The sequence below is a fragment of the Mustela nigripes genome, chromosome 8, assembly GCF_022355385.1.
Source record: "Mustela nigripes isolate SB6536 chromosome 8, MUSNIG.SB6536, whole genome shotgun sequence".
Classification (NCBI taxonomy): Eukaryota; Metazoa; Chordata; class Mammalia; order Carnivora; family Mustelidae; genus Mustela; species Mustela nigripes.
In genome coordinates this window covers 51,048,552-51,068,362 of record NC_081564.1, presented here as the reverse complement: position 1 = coordinate 51,068,362, position 19,811 = coordinate 51,048,552, and the positions used below count along the sequence as shown (strand labels likewise).

Here is a 19,811-nt window from a genome sequence, read left to right as displayed (position 1 = left end):
TCCTCCTCCTCCTCCTCCTTCTCTTCCTCCTCCTCCTTCTTCCTCCACCTCTTCTTCAGTATTATAGGTTTTTCTCGACTTCAATTGCCTATTTATCCCCAAGTCTCCAGCAGTCTTTTCAAAGGACCAAAAAGTCAAGGCTGCTCTCAGTGGTGTTCTGGGAAATTAGCTGAGGGCCTCTAGTCACACTTTGGAAAGGTGATACAGGAAAAGCAGCATCTTCTCCTGGAACCTGAGTGGCAGAAGCAGAGATGGTTACTCCTGGAGGAAAATGACTGCTTGGTTCCCAAGTATGAGGAAGGAGTCTTTCTGAAAGAGCAAGTGGGTAGATTAAGGAGCGCTAATTTCCAAAAATAAAGTCTGCAAGTTCTCCTGGCATTTGAGCACACACATGTACAGTGTTCCTCACTGCTGGTCCAACAAATAATTTGCCCCAGTACTGCATATTACCATGACCATTTATTCAAAGCAGTATTCTCAAGTTACTATATCATGGCAGAACCGATTTTATGTCTCAAGAAGGATGATTTAAGATGAATCTTTTACTTGGTTTTAGTTTAAGGTTCTTTTCACAAATTTCTCTTTCCATATTAGCAGGTTTACTCCAAACATCATACAGTTGCCCTGGCTGTATTTTATAGGCGTGTTTGGGGAGACCCACACTTGCCATGCCACCACCCACATAAGCCACAGAGGCAAGTAACTGTGTGAGATCAGCACCTGTTGGCATTGAGTTGTGCAAAGCAGGTTTCTCAGTGGGTCTGGGGTTAGCTCCTGCCTCTTAAGGTCATTACCCCATCTATGGCCAGAGGTTCCTCCTAAGTACAGACAACTCTTCTTAGTAAACTTAGGTTTGCTTTCTTCTGAAAATTTTATTTTATTATTTTATTTTTTTAAGAATTTTTTAAAATTTTATTTATTTATTTGACAGACAGAGATCACAAGCAGGCAGAGAGGCAGGCAGAGAGAAAGGAGGGGAAGCAGGCTTCCCGCTGAGCGGAGAGCCCGATGTGGGGCTCGATCCCAGGACCCTGAGATCATGACCTGAGCCGAAGGCAGAAGCTTAACCCACTGAGCCGCCCAGGCACCCCTTCTGAAAATTTTAGAACTTACTTGGGTTGCTGAAGTTTTGCACTTCAACCTAAAATCACTTCCCATTTTGACCCTTTATTATTGTTGCTCTTACCCTTCAAACTAAGAAATAACAAGGGAATACAATATGTTTCTTTTCCATTTTTGTACATTATCCTACTAGGAGTGACTTCCAACTGCTTCGGCAGTTTGGGAAATAGGGTATTAAAATAAAGACATTTCAGAATAACTCTTTATGCTTTACAATGTCTCATGATGATATAAAGTTAACTTTATAGAAGGATTCAGTTCTCACTGTACTCAAACTGAGGCTCATATTTTAAACAGATTTTCAACAAACTCATTTCATATTATAATTTACATAGGAAAAATGAAAGCAATTTTAATTTATCCTCAAGTCACATTTATAATTTTAACTGCCTATGATGATTCTTCTAAACTATAAAAATGCATTTCTCATTCGAATTTAGTCTAATCTACTTATGATGGGCAAGCACATGCTGTAGCAAAAGAGGGCATAACAACTCAGTGACTAAAACTACACCCAGTTATTCAGTATTCTTATTGCACTGAAGATTTGCAATATAAATGGAATATAAATATTCCATTCCATAATATAAAGCCAATATGCTTTCTTACAGGATTTCTGGAATAGGTTCCTATACCTTTTATTTTGTAGAAGCTAAAAATGGAAGCTCAGAGTAATTGTTCCAGAGTCACTAGGTTTAGCAATCTCCTCAGTCACACAGCACAGCTGAAACAACCAGATAGAGCTATCTTATGGTTTTAGGCATTTGGATGACATTAATGAACAGGTCGGACTCACGCAGATGAAACTGAAATCATTGAAAAGTAGGGCCACTTAGAATAGAGAAAAACATTTCAAAGACTTTTATTCCCTAAGTATGAAGGGAAAGCTGTGTGAAGACATAAACAGGTTGCGAATGAAGCTAATGAGTTTGCTAACTCACCAAAAGTGACGATTGCCTAACTGTAGTTAGTAACCATTTCTACAAATTGAGTAGACGGTTCTTCGCCTGTTCCAGGACGAAATTCAACTCCTCAGTGTAGTTTGCTATAAGTCTACCTTTCTTACCTAACTCCCAGGCATAGAACTTCAGAGCCCCAGGGGTTCTGAAAAATTCCCTTTCTGTTTCCCCATGAAGGAAACTGTTACCAGGTTCTCTAATGCTTCAGCACAGCGTTTGCCTTTTTGTCTGGAACAGGCTCTGCCCTCTCCTTTTCTCTGTTGGGGTTTTTTTTTTTTTTTTTTTCTCCTCTGTTGGTTCTTACCTCAAGCATTAGTTCTTAGTTCTGGAGGCTAAGGGTCCAAAAGTAAGGTGTTGGTCTATTTGATTTCTGGTGAGAACTCTCCTTCTGGTTTGTAGACAGCCACCCTCTCACTGTGTCCACACATGGAACAGAGAGAGAGAGAGAGCGCGCGAGCAATAGAGAAAGAAAGAGACAGAGCTAGAGAAGGGGAGCTCTTCTCATAAGGATACTAATTTCATCAGATCAGGAGCCTACCGTCATAAACTTGTTAATGTTAATTACTTCCTTATAGGCCCTACCTCCAAATACAGCCATATGGAGGTTAGCTCAACATACGAAATTTGAAAGCACACTGTTCAATGGGATCATCTATGTTACAGGAAAGCCATGATTCATTTGTGTTTCTAAAGGCAGGCTGGGGCCAGAGGTATCCTCGAGAGACTTTCCCTGAGGTCTTCGGTGGGGTGAAAATGATTGAAGTGGAGAGAAGTTTGGAGACCTTTCTCTGAGACTGGGAAAGCTCTTTCATACAGAGGCCTCTAGAGGTAAGACAGGATGTTCTTTCGTTCTTTCTTTCTTTTTTTTTTTTTTTTTAAAGATTTTATTTATCTATTTGACAGAGATCACAAGTAGGCAGAGAGGCAGGCAAGAAGAGAGGGAGAAGCAGGCTCCTTGCTGAGCAGAGAGCCCCAGTTGCAGGACTCAATTCCAGGACCCTGGGATGATGACTCAAGCTGAAGACAGAAGCTTAACCCTCTGAACCACCCCAGGTGCCCCTAAGACAGGATTTCTGATGGGTGCCTTGAATGCCTGAGAAATGGGACTGGATGCTGAGCTTACTGTCCAAATTTTAAGAGCCTGTGAGTAGGCAAGCCCCAGACTTCAGTCAAGCAGCCTGCTGGGATGACCAGGGCAGGATGAATGAAGGCCCTGGCACCTTTCCTGATTAATCTGGAGTATCTGAGGAATCTGACCTTGGAACTTATACATGAACTTTGAGGAGCAACAACACAGCCAAGGAGTTCCTTCTCAATCTGCCAAGTGGGGGATTTGAGGACACAAAATTTCATCTAGAGAGAAATGATGACAGAAATGAAAGCATTACGTGTTGTTGTAAGTGACCTCTCTATTAAAACATTTACCATGTCGGGCTGTGATGCTTGCCTTTATTCCCTTCTAGACTTTGGGCTACTTGGGGCAGGAACTAGGTTTTGTACCTTCTCTTTCCTCTAGCCCCTCACTCAATGCCCCGGGAAACTGAGCCTTGATAGACGTTTGTTGAGTCATATTGGATTGCAAGCCTCCTTTTAGAGTAAAGGGTTTTGTGTGATAGATTTTCCTTTTAGGGCAAACTGAAAAATGGCACCTTAGTACAATTGCCGTGTAATTACTAAATCAACAATTCACATATAAGAAGAAATTCTGAGAAGGTTCACATAAGATCACCAAATTGACAGTAAAGAAAGCTCTAAATGTAATCATTCATATTTTAGGGATTTAAAATGGCCAGATATCAGAATTTCTTCCACTTGGTTTTAATTTCTGGTATACCAAATACCAGCTTATTCGTGTCTCTTGGGATAATTCTCCTTCTGTCCTTTATCTTACCGCGTTAGTCAAATTTGGAAAGAATATATACATGTTGTATTAACCAAGAGACTCAGCCCAGCATTTGATCAGAAGCTAGAGGGAGGCTCCCCTGATCCAATCACAAGGTGTTCTGAAGGTGTTCCTGGCACCCCAGAGCGCCCGTGTTGGGACAGGGATACCTGCTGGCGGACTTGGTTCCTGCCGCGGGAATGCGCAATCCGAGCGGGATAGGGGTCCGCCCCGGGACAATCCGGGAGGCCTGCGCGGGGCGGACCTGGGCGGGGCGGGAGCGCCGCGAGGCAGACGAGGGGCGTGGGAAAGCGGGCCGAGGGTGGGGCTGGGACCGCTTTCTCGCCAGCCAGCACTCGGCGCTGGCCCCCGGGGAGCGGAGGGGCAGGCTAGGGCAGCTCCCCAGCTCCCAGCGTGATAAAACTTGAGAAATAACCAGGAGGGGCGGCCCGGCGTCTCCTGGGTCCAATCCCGTCTCTGGAGCGAACGCGCTCCCGGGCAGGCGAGCCTGACGGAGGCCTAGGAGACTTAAAGAGGAGTGGCAGCGAGGCACGCCCGCACCGCGCGCCGCCGGACCTCCGTGCGCTCTCACCTCCGGCCTCCTGCCCGGCGCCTGGGTTCCCCCTTCCCGCCCTGCGCCGCGATGGCCACCGCGCAGCCTCGGATCCCCCCGCGCGGAGCCCTCGGCAGGCTGCTGCTGAGCCTCGCGGTGAGTGGGAGCCTGGGCGGGAGCCGGGCCACGGCGGGGCTGGACTCGCTCTGGTCCCGCGGGGAAAGCGGAACCGGGGCGAAGCGGACAGAGAACAGACGGCCGCGGCTCGGCTCAGTCCTGCCTGACAGGACGAGCCAAATTGGGGCCCGGACGCGGGAGAGCAGAAAACGAGCCTTGGAGGGACGACTCAGGCTGAGTTTTGTGTTTGGGACTTCACGTCCGACGGTTTGAATTACGAGTGGCGCTCCGGCGTGGCTGCGCTCTCCGCTGGTCCTTCGCGGGCGCCTAGGGCTCGCCCTCTTCCCCTGGCTCCCCGGGCTAGGGATGACGATCGGGGCACGTCTGGGTGGAGAGGGACGAACTGTACTGGGTCAGGTATTTCAGGATCAATGAGTGAGTAAAAGACGTTGAGATGAGGTTCAAGAGGCTGCTCCACCCCAGGGTCGCCTGGGATGGCGACGTTAGTGAACGGAGGGGCTGGAATGGTGCCCTCGGTCCCCGCGTGGAATTAACTCTGAACACCGGCTTCCAGATTGTTACAAGCCTATCTTTCTAACCTAATTCCCAACTTCTGCTAAAGGCTCACCCACGAGTCTCCCGGCCCTGGGCGAAGCGTGCCTGAGGCACGAGGGCGTGAGAAGGCTGGATCCGGACTAGGATTGGGCGGGGGAGAGGGGCTGTTGGGGTGCAGCGGAGAGGCTAGAGTCGGGGTGGGTGGAGGGGTGGGGTAGGCGTGGGTTTCAGTGGTACTTTGTGTCTCTCCGGGAAGGACTGCGCAAGCCCGGAGCCCAGCTTCGGGTCTTCTGTGTCCTGGAAACCCGCAACTCAGAACGAGATTCACCTGGAGAGGAAATTAGGGATAATTCTCCGAGAATATGAGAGACATACAGCGAAAAATCCGGAACTCCGAAGGCGCGATTACGCTTCAGACTGGACCAGGGTTGCGCTCCGGAAGGGCGGTGGAGAGGAACCGCAGACCCACTTCCCCGCATTCAGGGATGGTCGTGGGGTCCCGCACAGGGAGGACCTGCCTAACTCGGGAGTAGGTCAGCTCTGGCTACAAGGATTCCTCTGCCCCCAAGCAGGGCGAGTGGATGGATCAAAAAGCCTTGTCTTCTCTTTGAATCAGCAAGTTATAAATTTGGGTTGGTACTTATGATCTAAGAAATGTTTATGGACAATGACTTGTATAAATGAGGGCGTTGAATTGCAAGGCAGCTGTTCCAACAAAAGGAGCTGATGAAATGACTCTTTACAAATGGGAACTGGCCTTAAAGTGTGCTCTTTTGTGATAAATTTGGAAGAATTTCCAATTTTTATGTTTAAAAGCATGAATTGAGTGTTTTCTCTGGGAAAGGGATTGGAGAATGAGGAGAAGAAACTGCAGAGGTACTGTGCTAGCAAGATCTCTCCTGTATTCCCTGGAGGGGAGGGTGTGGAATTCAAGCAACTGTCATGGTGACAGGAATGGCGGTGCAGGTGTTGGGGCGTGGCAAGGCAAGAAAGCGCGTGTCTGTCCAAATGGAGATAGCGTCAGCTCTAGTATTAGATATACTCGTTTACGATTATTTTAAAAAACAATTTCCTTAAGTTTAGACTGAATGGGATTATCTGGAGACTCGAATACTGGAGAGTGTACATAGTATAATCTCTTTAATCCAAAACCCCCAGTGCACAAGTACCTTCTGTTTCTGCCCTAATGGGTAAAGGAAGACCTCTGTTGACCATCCACTGTATTTCCCTTTGACTCACAGGACCCAGTATAGTGTTAATGATGTAACACTTTAGAGACAGTTTTCATTTTATAGATACTTTAATGGATCTCTCAAAAACAATTTCTTGTTTGAAGTGAGAGCTCTTCAAAGCAAGTCTTTAACACAAAACTGGTAGTTGTAACAGGTTAGCCTTCCCACTCAGCTGTCCCATAAGCAAAAGCATCTTCCCATTTACACCCTTCTCCTGCATCTGCTTCCCTTTCAGAGCTCTCTGTTCTCAGTACATTCTAAACTACTGTCACAAAATTAATTCCCAGTAGCCCCCCCCCCCCCAAAGAAAACAGCAGAGAAGCCAGGCAGGAACTAGAAAGTAAACACATCAGACCACCCCATTGTTGTTGAAAGTACTGAATGTCTCTTAAAACACTTCCCTGAATGCAACTAAAATTGAGAACGAATTTGCATTAGGTCAGTTGCTCATCTGTCCTACTACATTGCAAAGAATAGTACCTTTCAAAGATATGTTTAATATTGTTCAGCATACCCAAACCACTTTGGGAATTGTCATCCAGTATATTTTAAAGAGTATGTTCTTGAGCACAGTGAATCTTCAGTTTTGCTAAAAGGACTCTTCAGAAGGAATTTAAATAGTGTTTTCCTTTCTAGCTTAACATACTGTTTTCCTTTGGAGTATCAGAATCCTGTCTGCACCTGTGCTGACAAATGGGCATTCTATCTTTCCAGATTTTATTGCATTAATTAACAATAATGTGACTCCTTTAGCAGACTTGTTGTTGTTGTTCTTGATGACATTTGAGATATGAATCTTTTAAAAATAAGAGTACAATAATTTCTATTAATTTTTGCATTAGTGACAAAAAGGCTAAGGCAAACAAAAGAAGTAACTATTTTATTTATTTATTTATTTATTTATTTGACAGAGATCACAAGTAGGCAGAGAGGCGGGGGGGGGGGGGGGGGGGGGGGGGGGGGGGGAGAAGCAGGCTCCCTGCTGAGCAGAAGCCCCATGTGGGGCTAAGATCCCAGGACCCTGGGATCATGACCTGAGCGGAAGGCAGAGGCTTTAACCCACTGAGCCACACAGGCTCCCCAACTAGTTTATTTTAAAACCACCACCCTGAGAAAGTCAAAATTTTGATATCTATTTGATGGGTGCATTATAAGCTAGCTTTCTAAAAGGAGATTGTTGATGTTCATTTTGAGATACAGCTAGATCCTGAAACACCTTCTGAATCACTAAATATATATGTGAGCCTATGCATATTTTTGTGTCCTGTTGTAATCCCCTTGGTAGTTAGCATTCCATACATGGAATCTATTGTCTCCTGCGGTTAATCATGCTTTCCATTTAACTAGAATTCCTGTCTTACAAAGAGTTTGGTTAGAAAGAAACTTATTTGCATGATCCAAGGAGTGAGAGTACAGAGAGCTCAATATTTTGATTTACCTATGAGCTGGTAAGAGTCTGAAAGGTAATATTTCCATTTTGCGGGAGGCAAGTGTCTATAGGAAAAATGACAGTTTTAAAATTTCAAAACTATTATGCTCAGCGAAGTTGATCCTGTTTATTTTTCAAACTTTGCATTAATTTCCATTGTTTAGCTTCTTTTCCCTCTTGTTGAAAAAGTGTCATTTTATAAAGCTTACTGGTGTATTCACAGTAAAACTGTACACAGGAGAAAAGTAAAACAATTTCAGATAACCCTTCTCATTTTCATTCTCCTTTTGGCATTGGATTTTCTTATCAGGATTTAATTATTTGTGTGATAAGCTTTCTATCACACAATAAAATTTGAATAATACTATAAAATGAAACAGGGTAAATTTTTCTCAGATCACATGGACAATACTTTATGTTATAATTTTTTAAAACTCAATCTGTTACATTTTCATTGAAAGTTCTGTAGCTCCAGGCTTTATAAGTCAGATATTTAAAGCTGACCTGGAGTATTTTCCATTAAAAGACAGTCTTTAAAAAAAAAAAAAAAAGACCATCTTTTATACTTCAAATAGACAACCCATAATTCATTGATCTTAAAATTATTTTTGGATGTTGCTTGTTTTATTGGGCATTCTTCCATACAAAAGTTATTTTTAAAATACCTTTAAAGGTCATTAATTTGCCATTACTAATCAAATGGTGGCTTTACATTTTTATTTTATTTTCCGTAATATAGCCAATCTCCACAAATAATTATAGTGTCAAGAAGCATGACATAACTGAAAATCTATATATGAGTATGATCCTTTTCAAAAATTACATTAGTGAATTAATTGTACATTCTTTCTAATGATGTACTATATAGCACAGAATATGAATGAGCTACTACTGTAAGCTCAGCATGTATAAATTTCACAAATATCATTTCAGTGAAGAAATCAAGTAGCAGACAATTAGCATATGACTGCATATATGTAAAAGCTAAATAAACCTGTATCTTCTTTAAGGACACATATACATGAGATAGAATTAAGCAGAAGTGGGAAAATAAATGGTTAACACAAAAATTATCCATTATTTTTAGTTGTGGGTTGTGGGAACAAAGAAAATACACCTGAGAAGAGGTATATAGAAACTTTGAAAATAGTAACATTCTATTTCTTAATTTAGAAGGTGAGCACCTTAGTGTTCATTTTACTATTTTTTAAAACATATGTACTGTATATATAGTGTGTATATATATATATATAGTACATATGTTTTAAAATGTGTGTGTGTGTGTATGACCTTTTGTATTTATGTCTTACAAAGGATGTTAAAAGAAAAAAGCAATAGAGATGATCAACAAAACCAAAGCTATTCTTTGAAAGTATACATAAACCCTGCTATGGTTGAGCAAGGAAGAAATAGAGAAACCACAGATAAAGCAATATTAAGACTAAAAGGAGACATAGTCATAGAGAAGACAGATCTTTTAGATAAATAAATAATAATATTAATGTATTACTTCAATTAATTTGAAAACAGAATGAGCAATTTCCTACAAAATACAATTTACCAACTAGCTTAAGGAGGTATGCAAAACCTAAATAGACTTAAAACCATTAAAATATTGAGTTAAAAGTTAAATGTCTTGACCCACAGACACCTTCATATCCATCAAGCCCAGGACTGTGATAGGTAAATTCTTTCATGATTATATGGAACATATAATCTCTCCTGTATATAAATTGTTTCAAAGAACCAAAAAAGTGGAATAGTATTTAACTCATTTTATAAGGATTTTATGATATTGAAGAGTTGTAACCTGATTTCACTTATGGACATATATTTGAAGTACCAAAATAAATAGCAGCAAACCAAACCAATAATATATTTAAAAGTTATCATGTCCATGTAATATTTATCTCAGGAATGGAAAGATGGTTTTCTATTATCAAATCTATTATTGTTTTGTTTGTTTTTAGAGAGAGAGGGTGAGAGAGCGTGCGCACGCGAACGTGGGTACATGTGCATGCATGAGCCGGGGTTGGGGGGAGAAGGCAAAGAGAGGCAGAGAGAATCCTCAGCAGTCTTCACACCCAGCACAGAGCCCAATGCAGCTTGATGGCACGACCCTGAGATCATGACATGAGCAGAAATGAAGAGTTGGTCACTTAACTGCCGGGGCTACCAGGTGCCCTAGAAAACCATTATTGTATTTTTAACGTAGTAATGTATTTAGAGAGAAAAACTATATGTTTCAAAATAAGTGGGAAATTACATTTATTGTTATAAAATATTTTTAGTAGATTAGGAATGTAAGGGAATGAATTTTTTTTTTTTAACTGAACCATACCAAAAAATCAACGAATGAAGAAAGACAGGAAGAAAGAAAGAATGGAAAAGAAGACAGGGAAGGAAGGGAGAGAGGGACAGAAAGAAGGAGGGAGGAAAAAACTAACTCTTAATGAGTGGTGAAGTGGTAAAAGCATTATCTTTAAAGTTAGAAACAAATCCATAGTGGTCACTATAACTACTTTGTCCTATTCAGCATTCTACTGGAGGTCTTAACAAGCACCTATCAGATAAAATATGTAATAGCAATAATGAAAGAGGTTAAGGATTTGAAGAAAGAATCTGACTGCCATGTTGCTAGCTATAAGATTAGCTACATGTGAGATCCTAAACTATCTTCACAAACTACTGGAACTAGTAAAAGTAAACAAGTTTCCCAGATAAAAAATGTAGAAAGATTTTTTATGGAATTGGTTAGCTGGTCATAAGTATTTTTTGAGGGTAGGAAACTTACAAAGCAAACCTAATTTAAAGGAAGATAATAGGGATTGGGGTCACCATAACAAATACTTCTATCTGTAATAAGCTATAGTAATTAAAACTATATATTTTTCATACAGAGATAAACACATATGCTGATGAAATAATGCGGAGGGCCCAGAAATAGATTCTGTTACTGGGGTCCATACAGAGGTTGTATGCAGTTTTATCGTTTTTAGTTAAGGGAAGAGTCGCTCAGTGATGGTTCCCTATAGTTGTCTATCCATATAGAAAAGGGTAAGATTAGATATCTACAGTGACTCACACACAAAATACATTCCTGATGAGTAAAAGATTAAAACGTTGAAAGTAACTTTAAAATTTTTATAAGAAAATACCAGATAATACGTTTATGACAGGGTAGAGGGGCAGATATTAATAAACAAAAGTATAAGCTAGAAGAAATGTTTAATGAAATTGACTACTTAAAAAAACTAAAGGAGGGGCGCCTGGGTGGCTCAGTTGGTTGAGTGTCCAACTTTTGATTTTGGCTCAGATCATGATCTCGTGGGCTGTGAGATGAAGCCCTGAATCGGGCTCCATACTCAGTGCAGGTGGTTCAAGATTCTCTCCTTCTACCTCCTTTGTGCTCTCTCAAATAAATAAATACATAAAATACATGGGGGGTTAAGGGGGTAGGAGAAGAATAAGTGAAACAAGATGGGATTGGGAGGGAGACAAACCATAAGTCACTTAATTTCAAAAAACAAACTGAGGGTTGCTGGGGGGAGGGGGCTTGGGAGAGGGGGATGGGGTTATGGACATTGGGGAGGGTATGTGCTATGGTGAGTGCTGTGAAGTGTGTAAACCTGGCGATTCACAGACCTGTACCCCTGGGGATAAAAATACATTATATGTTTATAAAAAATTTTTAAAAAAAGGAAACTAAAGGAGATGCTTAATAAATTTGACTACTTTAAAACTGAAGCACTGTTTATTAGAAGGATACTACTAAAAGAGTAAAAAAAACAACCTACATAAGCTTACAAGCAAAATATATTTTAAAAAAAGACAATACATGAAATGATTAAATGAAATGAATGGATGATTTACGGAAGGTAAATGGAAAATTAACACAAGAAACGGTACTCAGTCTTGCTAAAAATTAAGGAAATGCACATTAAAGTGACAGTTATAGAATTGGCAAAAATTAGAAAAGCCAAATATAATTAATCGTAGTAGAGGATTTGAGAAACAGAGGGATCTAATATTCTGGGGACAATATAAATTGATGTTAGTACTTTGGACAGCAACTTGGGAATTGAAGTAATATATTTCTGTCCTAATACTCTGCAACTGAAAAGCTGTTTATGACAGTGTCATTTGTAATAGAGAAAATGGAAAACAAGAATAAGGTCTGTCTCTCATAGGGGAATGAGCAAAAATAAACTGTGGCGAAGTTATAGAAAAATCTTAAATATATTCTTGAGTGAAAAATGCAAGTTGCAAAAGTATACATAAAGACACTTAATTCCACACAGTATCAGCTCCTATTTTATAGGTGCGTACATATATAATAAGAGCACAAAAACCTACAGAGGAATTTTGAATGCCAACAGAGAGAAAACTCTTCCTTTAAGAAGAGAAATGGAAATGGAGTAGAACATAGCCGTATGTGAAATTTTAATTTAAAAAAATGAAGCAATGGGGCAACTGGCTGGCTCAGTTGGACGAACATGAAACTTTTGATCTTGGGGTCATGAGTTTGAGCCCCATGTTGGAGGTATTGTTAACTATAAGCACTATACAGTAGATCTCTAGGATTTATTTTTCTTATCTGGAACTTTTTCTTTATACTGTATTGATGTGACTTTTTTTTACTTCTAGGTCTTCAGCTTTGCTTGTGAAGGCTGCAAAAAGGTGACACTTAATATACCTTCCAAACTAGAGGCAGACAAAATAGTGGGAAGAGGTGAGAAATTTCAAAACAAATGTTTTTAAAACAAATTCAGTTTATGCTGAAAAGAGCATATTATCGAAACATTGCCTTTTGGAATTAGCCTTAATCTGTTTATACATAGATATAATCCAAGATAGTTTTAAATATATATTCTATTCTTTATAACTCCATTGAATTCTGTGGTTAATTCCCATGCAAATGTTCCAAATCCCCATTTTGGTGGTCATTCATGCTTTAACAGTTTAAAGATTACATAAAGGGTTACACGTAGGGGGCACTTGGGTGGCTCAGTCAGCTCAGTGTCTGACTCTTGATTTCTACTCAGGTCATGATCTCAGAGTCCTGAGATCCAGCCCCACATTGGTCTCTGGGCTGGGTATGGAGTTGGCTTGGGATTCCCTCTTTCCCTCTCCCACTACCCCTCCCTCCACTCTCCAGTGCGTGCTCTCTCTCTCTCTCTAAGTAAATAAATAAAATATTAAAAAAAAAGTTACAAGTGGAATGTAACACTTTCATTACCCTAGTATTCTAAGCATTAGAGAAGTATAGATAAGTGCTGAGAAAATCAGAACAGGTGTTTTTTTGTTTGTTTGTTTGTTTGTTTTGTTTTTTTTTAAATCAGTGCTAGCGCTGGATTGCGGAACATCACAAGATGAGCCATTCCATCCAAACTGTACTTAATGAGCCATTTTTACATGGAGAAACTGGGGGACTTTATAAACTTTCCCAGCAGCTGGGAAGTTCTGCCCAGGTGTTCTTTTCATGTGGTCTAGAAAGTATGAGAGGAAAGCATCATGTTTGTTTTGTTTTGTTTTGTTTAGAGAGATATAACTTGTCCCAGACATGCCAAATTTACTTTTTCAGCGAAGTGTCTCATATCTGGTTAAGTGCCTCATTTAATTTGTATTAAACAAACGTCACTTTAATTCCTACGGGAAGGAAGAAAAAAGAGGATGTAAAAGAGAGGGAGTGTTCCTTTGAGAATAGACAAGAAGTTATCCTTATGCAAAAATGTCAAGATGAGAGAAATATGTTCATTGAAGATGTTCATTTCTTTTTAAATCAATGTTTCCATCTGTGACGGATGGGATTAAAGTGACAAGACTTTACATGGGTAGCAGTAATCCTTTGAGAGGCACATTCATTTAAGGGCACATTCATATATCCGTTTGGTTGTTGTTAAAACTGACAGTTGAAGAATGAGGTGAATTGGATACTTTTGATATAAGTTTCAAAACAGTACTGTTGATGTTTATATCTCATTACTTCTTACTCCCAAGAGGAAATCTCCCAGGGAGAGAAGACCCACATGCAGAGCTTCAGTGAGGAACCCTGGAAAGCTGAGACTAGGAACACAGAGAGAACCATGGGCATAGGGGGAGCTGGTGGGAGGTGGGAGGCCGGTAATGGGAGTGCCAGTGGGAAAATTTCAAAGAGAGACATTCCTTACTTGACTATTTGCCAAATTCATACCCCCTGTTGCTCTTTGGGCTCAGGTGTATAACTTCTGGCTGAATCTTAAAAGACTCACACTATAGTGTTCAGGGGAAAACCTTCCTGTTTATTTATTCAGCTGTGTGTGGGGGCGTGGATATTGGCTTTGTCATGATTGCAGCACACACATGCCTCGTTAATAGGAAGATCATTTGCATAACCCTCTAGAAATATATAAAGGTCTAAAAACACCTTACTTGATACATGTATACAATCAAAAATTATTTTTTAACCGAAGGACTGTTTTCATTTTTTAATACATGTAAAGAATCTAAAATATTTGGTAAATGCAAAATGATTGGTTTATTTGATTCTACTTCTTGATTTTGAAGAAGCTGTATACTTTGTTTTAATACTTCTCTTTTCTTTTTGCATGTGTTTCTACTCTGCAACTTGGAAACTTTTGCTGGCAGTTAATCTGAAAGAGTGCCTCAGGTCTGCCGACCTTATCCAGTCCAGTGACCCTGATTTCAGAGTTCTAGATGATGGGTCAGTATACACAGCCAGCACTGTGGTGATGTCTGATGAGAAAAGATCATTCACCATATGGCTTTCTGACACCAAGACACAGACACAGAAAGAGATTAAGGTGCTCCTGGAACATCAGAAGAAGGTATTCAAAATACATTGATATGTTCAGGCATGTTTTTCATTTAAATCTTTAATTAAAAATTGCAAAGGGGGGGGCGCCTAGGTGACTCAGTCAGTCAAGTGTCTGCCTTAGATGGCTCAGGTCATGATCCCAGGGTCCTTGGATCAAGCCCCTCCCAAGGCCCTTTGCTCAGTGGGGAGCCTGCTTCTCCCTCTTCCTCTTCCCCAGCTTGTGTTCTGTCAAATAAACACATAAAATCTTAAAAAAATATATAAAACATTTAAAAATTGCAAAGAGGACAAAAGATAAATTAGTTTTTTATCTTTTGCGTTTCCTTCCCCTTCAGTTTGCTCTTCCTCCCTCCCCCGCCTCTGTCTCTTACGCTTCTCCCCCACCAACAGTGGCTAACCATTGGCTTTGGATTTTGCTTTGTTAAACCTAAATGGCACCTCCTCCAGGGAGGCTTCTTCTACCTCTAAAGTCCAACTAACTGCTTTTGTGTGTCCCTGTCAGTTTGGCTACCCCTCTTTTATAAGCATTTGGAATGCTTTTTATTTGTGCAAACAACTTATCTGTAGTTGCTTGAGGGCACGAGTTGATCCCTTTTGTGCTTATAGCCTTGATAATAACTTAACCCAGAGTCCATAGGTGTATGTTAAATTAATGTTACAACAGGGTTTCCAGTGAATAAGAGGCAGATTTCAAAAGTCGCAGTGATTCCGATGTTAAAATAGGATGGGAATCCTGCAGTGTGTGTAAGTATGAATAAAAGGATACGTGGCGTTGTACTGGCTGTCATTCGCTGCAGTTCTAGATTCTACATCGTGAGAAATGCCATTGTGAAGATCATCACAAAAATGATTAAAGGTTTAGACTGGATTACAATGAATCAGTGTTAAGTGAATTAATGAGAAAGTTAATTTAAATGACTATTTAGCACATTAATACATGTTCAGTAAAATTATTTCTTAATAAATTATCAGGAAATAAAATAGCTTTTTTGCACCACCATGCAATGAGATGGAAATCACTCAAAAGTTCAGTGGAATTTTTGTGATGGTGGAAATGTTCTATAATCTGCACGGTCTGATATGGCAGCCAAATATTAATGGCTAATGAGCTCTTGGCATGTGGCTAGTGTGACTGAAGGATGGCATTTTTAATTTTATTTAATTACAATCAATTTAAATTTAAATAGTCACATATAGTTAGAGCTACCATATTGGAGAGGGCAGATGAGGGTGTTAAGGCAATGAAGAATGTATGTTTTCTTGCTCTGGTTCTCCTGAGTGAGTGAGGTTTTAGCAGAAAAGAATACTGTCTTCAGTATTATAAAGAGGACACATTGGCTTTCTCTATGTGGGGGTAAAAAGAAGAAAAACTAAGAGTGCAGTGATGATTTTCCTAACCTGAAAGTGTGGTCAGTATTAGAAGGGTATAGAAAATGAAATTCTTCAGTTTATGAAAACTTTAAACTTTGGATGTGTTCTTTCTTCCCCATCTAATGCAAAAAGACCATATTATCTGTCATTTAGCTTCAGCTTGGAGAGCTGTGAACTGAGCCTCTTGGGCAAAGTGAGGTTGATGGACTGTCCACTCCTTTGCAACAAAGTCAGCTGTGATACTTTTATTTATTTAATTTTCTTTCTCTAAATTCAGGTACTGAGGAAAAGAGATGCTAAAGAAGCCGTTCTCAGGCGTTCCAAGAGGAGATGGGCCCCTATTCCCTGCTCCATGCAAGAGAATTCACTGGGCCCGTTCCCTTTGTTTCTTCAACAAGTAGGTTTTACATTCTTTCTGATTGGGAGTGTTTTAATTCCCAGAGTCTGCTTTGTTCAGGTTTTGTAAACTCTTGAGAGATTTAAAAGGAAACATATTTGATTGAAGATATTCATGAAGCGTAATCAAAGTAAGTAAAATGAGAAAATCACTAAAAAACTAATAATATGAAAAAGACTACAGCCATTAAAGGATGCTTATGAGCTTATTCGTTCAAAAGCCACTGGCTGTTGAGCCCCTGCTATGTCCCACGAAGGCACTGCTCTAAGGATGACCCTAGAAATAAATTTAGCCAAATCCTGGCTCTAGATTATGAGCCTAGTAAGAAAGGCAGAGAAAGAATAGGCACACAATTATGATACCGGGTGATGAGTGCTGTGGCAGAGACGGTTTGGGTGATCTGAGAATTCATGGGATCCATACCAAGTCCTGGTTTGAAATGTGAAAATCAAGAAGCTGCTTAGGGAATCGTCTTTTAGGACCTAGGACCTAAAGAATGGTAAAGCGTTGTACAGGTAAGTAGTTATGGAAGAAGAGGGAGGAACAGAGGGTGATGGTGAGCTCCTTAGTGGCTCCCAGGTAGCTCAGTGCTCCTGGTTATGATGAGGCTGGAGCAGGGAGATAAGGTTGAGAAGAAGCAGGTAGAGATCAAACCATGAGGGACTATGTGTGTACTATTAGGGAATTTAACTTTTTCATCAAAAGAAGAAGTTTTTAACCAGGTCAGGTTTACTTTTCATAAAGATCTAGATGGGACGTATACAGTGAAAGGAGTTGCTGCAGTTGGGCTAGGGCCCAGTGATTGCCTTTTCCTATTGCTGTGCTTGATGTTTCATTCTGACTGTGTGACCTGTCTCCTCCCTTCTAGGGTCTTCCATGCTCCGGTGCTAGACCTTGTTTCTTATTTTCCAATTTTGTACTTGAAACACTCAGGAGGCATATTAAGAAATGGTTTCTGATTACCAGTTATACTGATCACAGCTAATATTAACCTCTATATCGCTAAGCCAGTCGCTACCTCTTGGTTCTCTTTTCCTTGACCTGTGTCCCTTTGACATTAGCTTACCCTTTCCTTCTCCTCCAAATACTCTCTTCACTGGGCTTCTAGGACACCACTCACCTAGTTTCCCACTTACCTCACTGGTCATTCTTTTCTTACTGAGTTCTGCTGGTTTTTCCTCATTCCTATGCCCACCCTTTCAAAACTTTGGAGAGCTCTAGGCTCAGTCTGTGAACCTTGTCTCTTGTTTATTTGTATTCATTCTCTTGCTAATCTCATCCAGTCTTACAGCTTTAAGTACTACTCTCTATTGGAGACTTAAGGCCTTATATTTCTGGGACAGACTGCCTAATTGATATTTGCACTTGGAAGCTTAATGGACATTTCATACTTAACATAGGCAGGGAAAAAAAGGTAGGGTATTCTCCTAAAAACACCCCCCCATCTCAGTTAATGGCACCTCCATTCTTTCAGTTGTTGGGGTATTAGAGTCTCTTGGGTTTTGATTGTAGAGAACATACTTCTCTCTCAGCAGTTAACAGGGATTTATTACACCATATAAGCAGTTGACAGAGTTGTTGGGAGTACTGAAGAAAGGAAATTTAGATTGAACTTTCAGGAATGAATCCCCAAGCTACCTTGCTGAATCCACAACCAGGGCACATGCTGTTTTCTCCATGATGGGACAGTCACTAATTCAGGAACTTATGCCACTAAGTGGCATAAGCATGACAGAGATTTATTTATTTTTTGTGAAAGTGTGATCTGGTAAAGAGATTCTAATCGGAAAAATCACCAAAGACTAGACTTCTTTCTTTTTTAGCTTGAACTCTACAGGTTCACGATGGCTCCTAATTGCGTCCAAATGGGGGAGCACATCCCTTCATTTTCTAGAGTACAGTTTAGGGCTTGCATATGTTATTTCTGCTCATATCCCATTGACCTGATCTTTTCATGTGGCCATACCTAATTGTAAGTGAGCCCGAGAAATGGATCTCTTTTGGGCAGTCTTGCACTCAGCTATAAATTCCAACACAAAGGAACATGGGCAGGATAGATATTAGGGGATATCCGCACCCTCTGACATAGTGTCATCTTCACACCACACATCCAACCTGTAGGCAAATCCTACCGGCCATACCTGCAAATTAGACCCAGGATCTATGCATTTCTCACCAGCTCTACTGCTATCATGAATTCTTGCCGTAACTAAATGGTCTTCCTGTTTTGTTGCTTACCCACCATGTTTAGTCTTAACAAAACACCAAGTATTACCTTTTTAAAGTATAAATTACATATTTTACGCTTGTCTAAATTTTCCAGTAGCTTCCCACGTGACTCCAAGGAAAAGTCAACACCGTTGGAATCACTTACGTGGTGTGGTCTCATGTCCTACTTCTTGCCCACTACCTTTCTCCGCTCCAAGCACTGTGGCCTCTCTACTGTTCCTTGAACACTTTGGGCACAGCCCTAACCCGGTCCCTTTGTGCTTTGTGTTTCCTCTGCCAGGAAGAATTGTCCCTGTTTATTCTCATATGTCATTCTTTTAATTTTTGCCAGTTCTCCTCCCTAAGAAGCATTCAAATTAACGTTCCTTTCACCAGTATTATCAGTCTCTGATGGTCTGGCTCCTGCTAAAAATGGGCATTATTGTTCTTTTCCATTTGCCAAATCTCTTGATGGGAAATTATTGTTTATTGTTTTTAATTACATTTTCTTTGGTGACTTTTTGTGTTGGACATGATTTTCATTAAATCTGAGGTTTAAAAAAGTCTTTTGCCAAATGCTCCTTACTGTTTTGTGTGCTGATGAAGTGATAAATGTGATTACTATTTTATTAAAAGTCTCTTTAAAATAAAAATGATAGAAATGCATAAGCTACATTTAAAAAATAACATTTTAACAGATTTTTAATTTAAAATTTTTACAAATTTTTTTTTTTTTCCTCTTAGGTTCAATCCGACGCAGCACAGAACTATACCATCTTCTACTCAATAAGTGGGCGTGGAGTTGACCAGGAACCTTTAAATTTGTTTTTCATAGAAAAAGACACCGGAAATTTGTATTGTACCCGGCCTGTGGATCGTGAAGAATATGATATTTTTGATGTAGGAGTTTTGTTGATATATGTGATTTTAAATGATTAAACTACGTTTCTTCTGATACTCCATGTCCTCTTTCCTGTCTTCTTGCATTCTTTCCTTAGAGTCAAAGAAAATAGGTTGTGGAATATTTTGGAATATTTGCTCTGTTCTTTATTTTAACTCTGGTAGGTAAAAGTGAAGCAAAGAGGTTAGTTGTATTTGGATATAAATTCCAGTATATTTTCAAGAGTTGGTTTTGTTTATGAAATACTTTCTCTAGTTACACATTTTCC

At 40.2% G+C, this 19,811-nt stretch overlaps 1 protein-coding gene across 1 annotated transcript in view; it reads left to right on the top strand.

The window, feature by feature from the left end:
• Window positions 1–4,330: 4,330 nt before the first annotated feature.
• The window catches only part of DSC3 (desmocollin 3), a 46,016-nt gene continuing 30,535 nt past the window's right edge, over window positions 4,331–19,811 (top strand). The window contains exons 1-5 of the mRNA XM_059410042.1: window positions 4,331–4,672; window positions 12,497–12,581; window positions 14,477–14,676; window positions 16,315–16,434; window positions 19,387–19,542. Coding sequence (XP_059266025.1) covers window positions 4,607–4,672; window positions 12,497–12,581; window positions 14,477–14,676; window positions 16,315–16,434; window positions 19,387–19,542 — 627 coding nt within the window. The 5' untranslated portion in view covers window positions 4,331–4,606. The remainder of the gene's footprint in view (window positions 4,673–12,496; window positions 12,582–14,476; window positions 14,677–16,314; window positions 16,435–19,386; window positions 19,543–19,811) is intronic.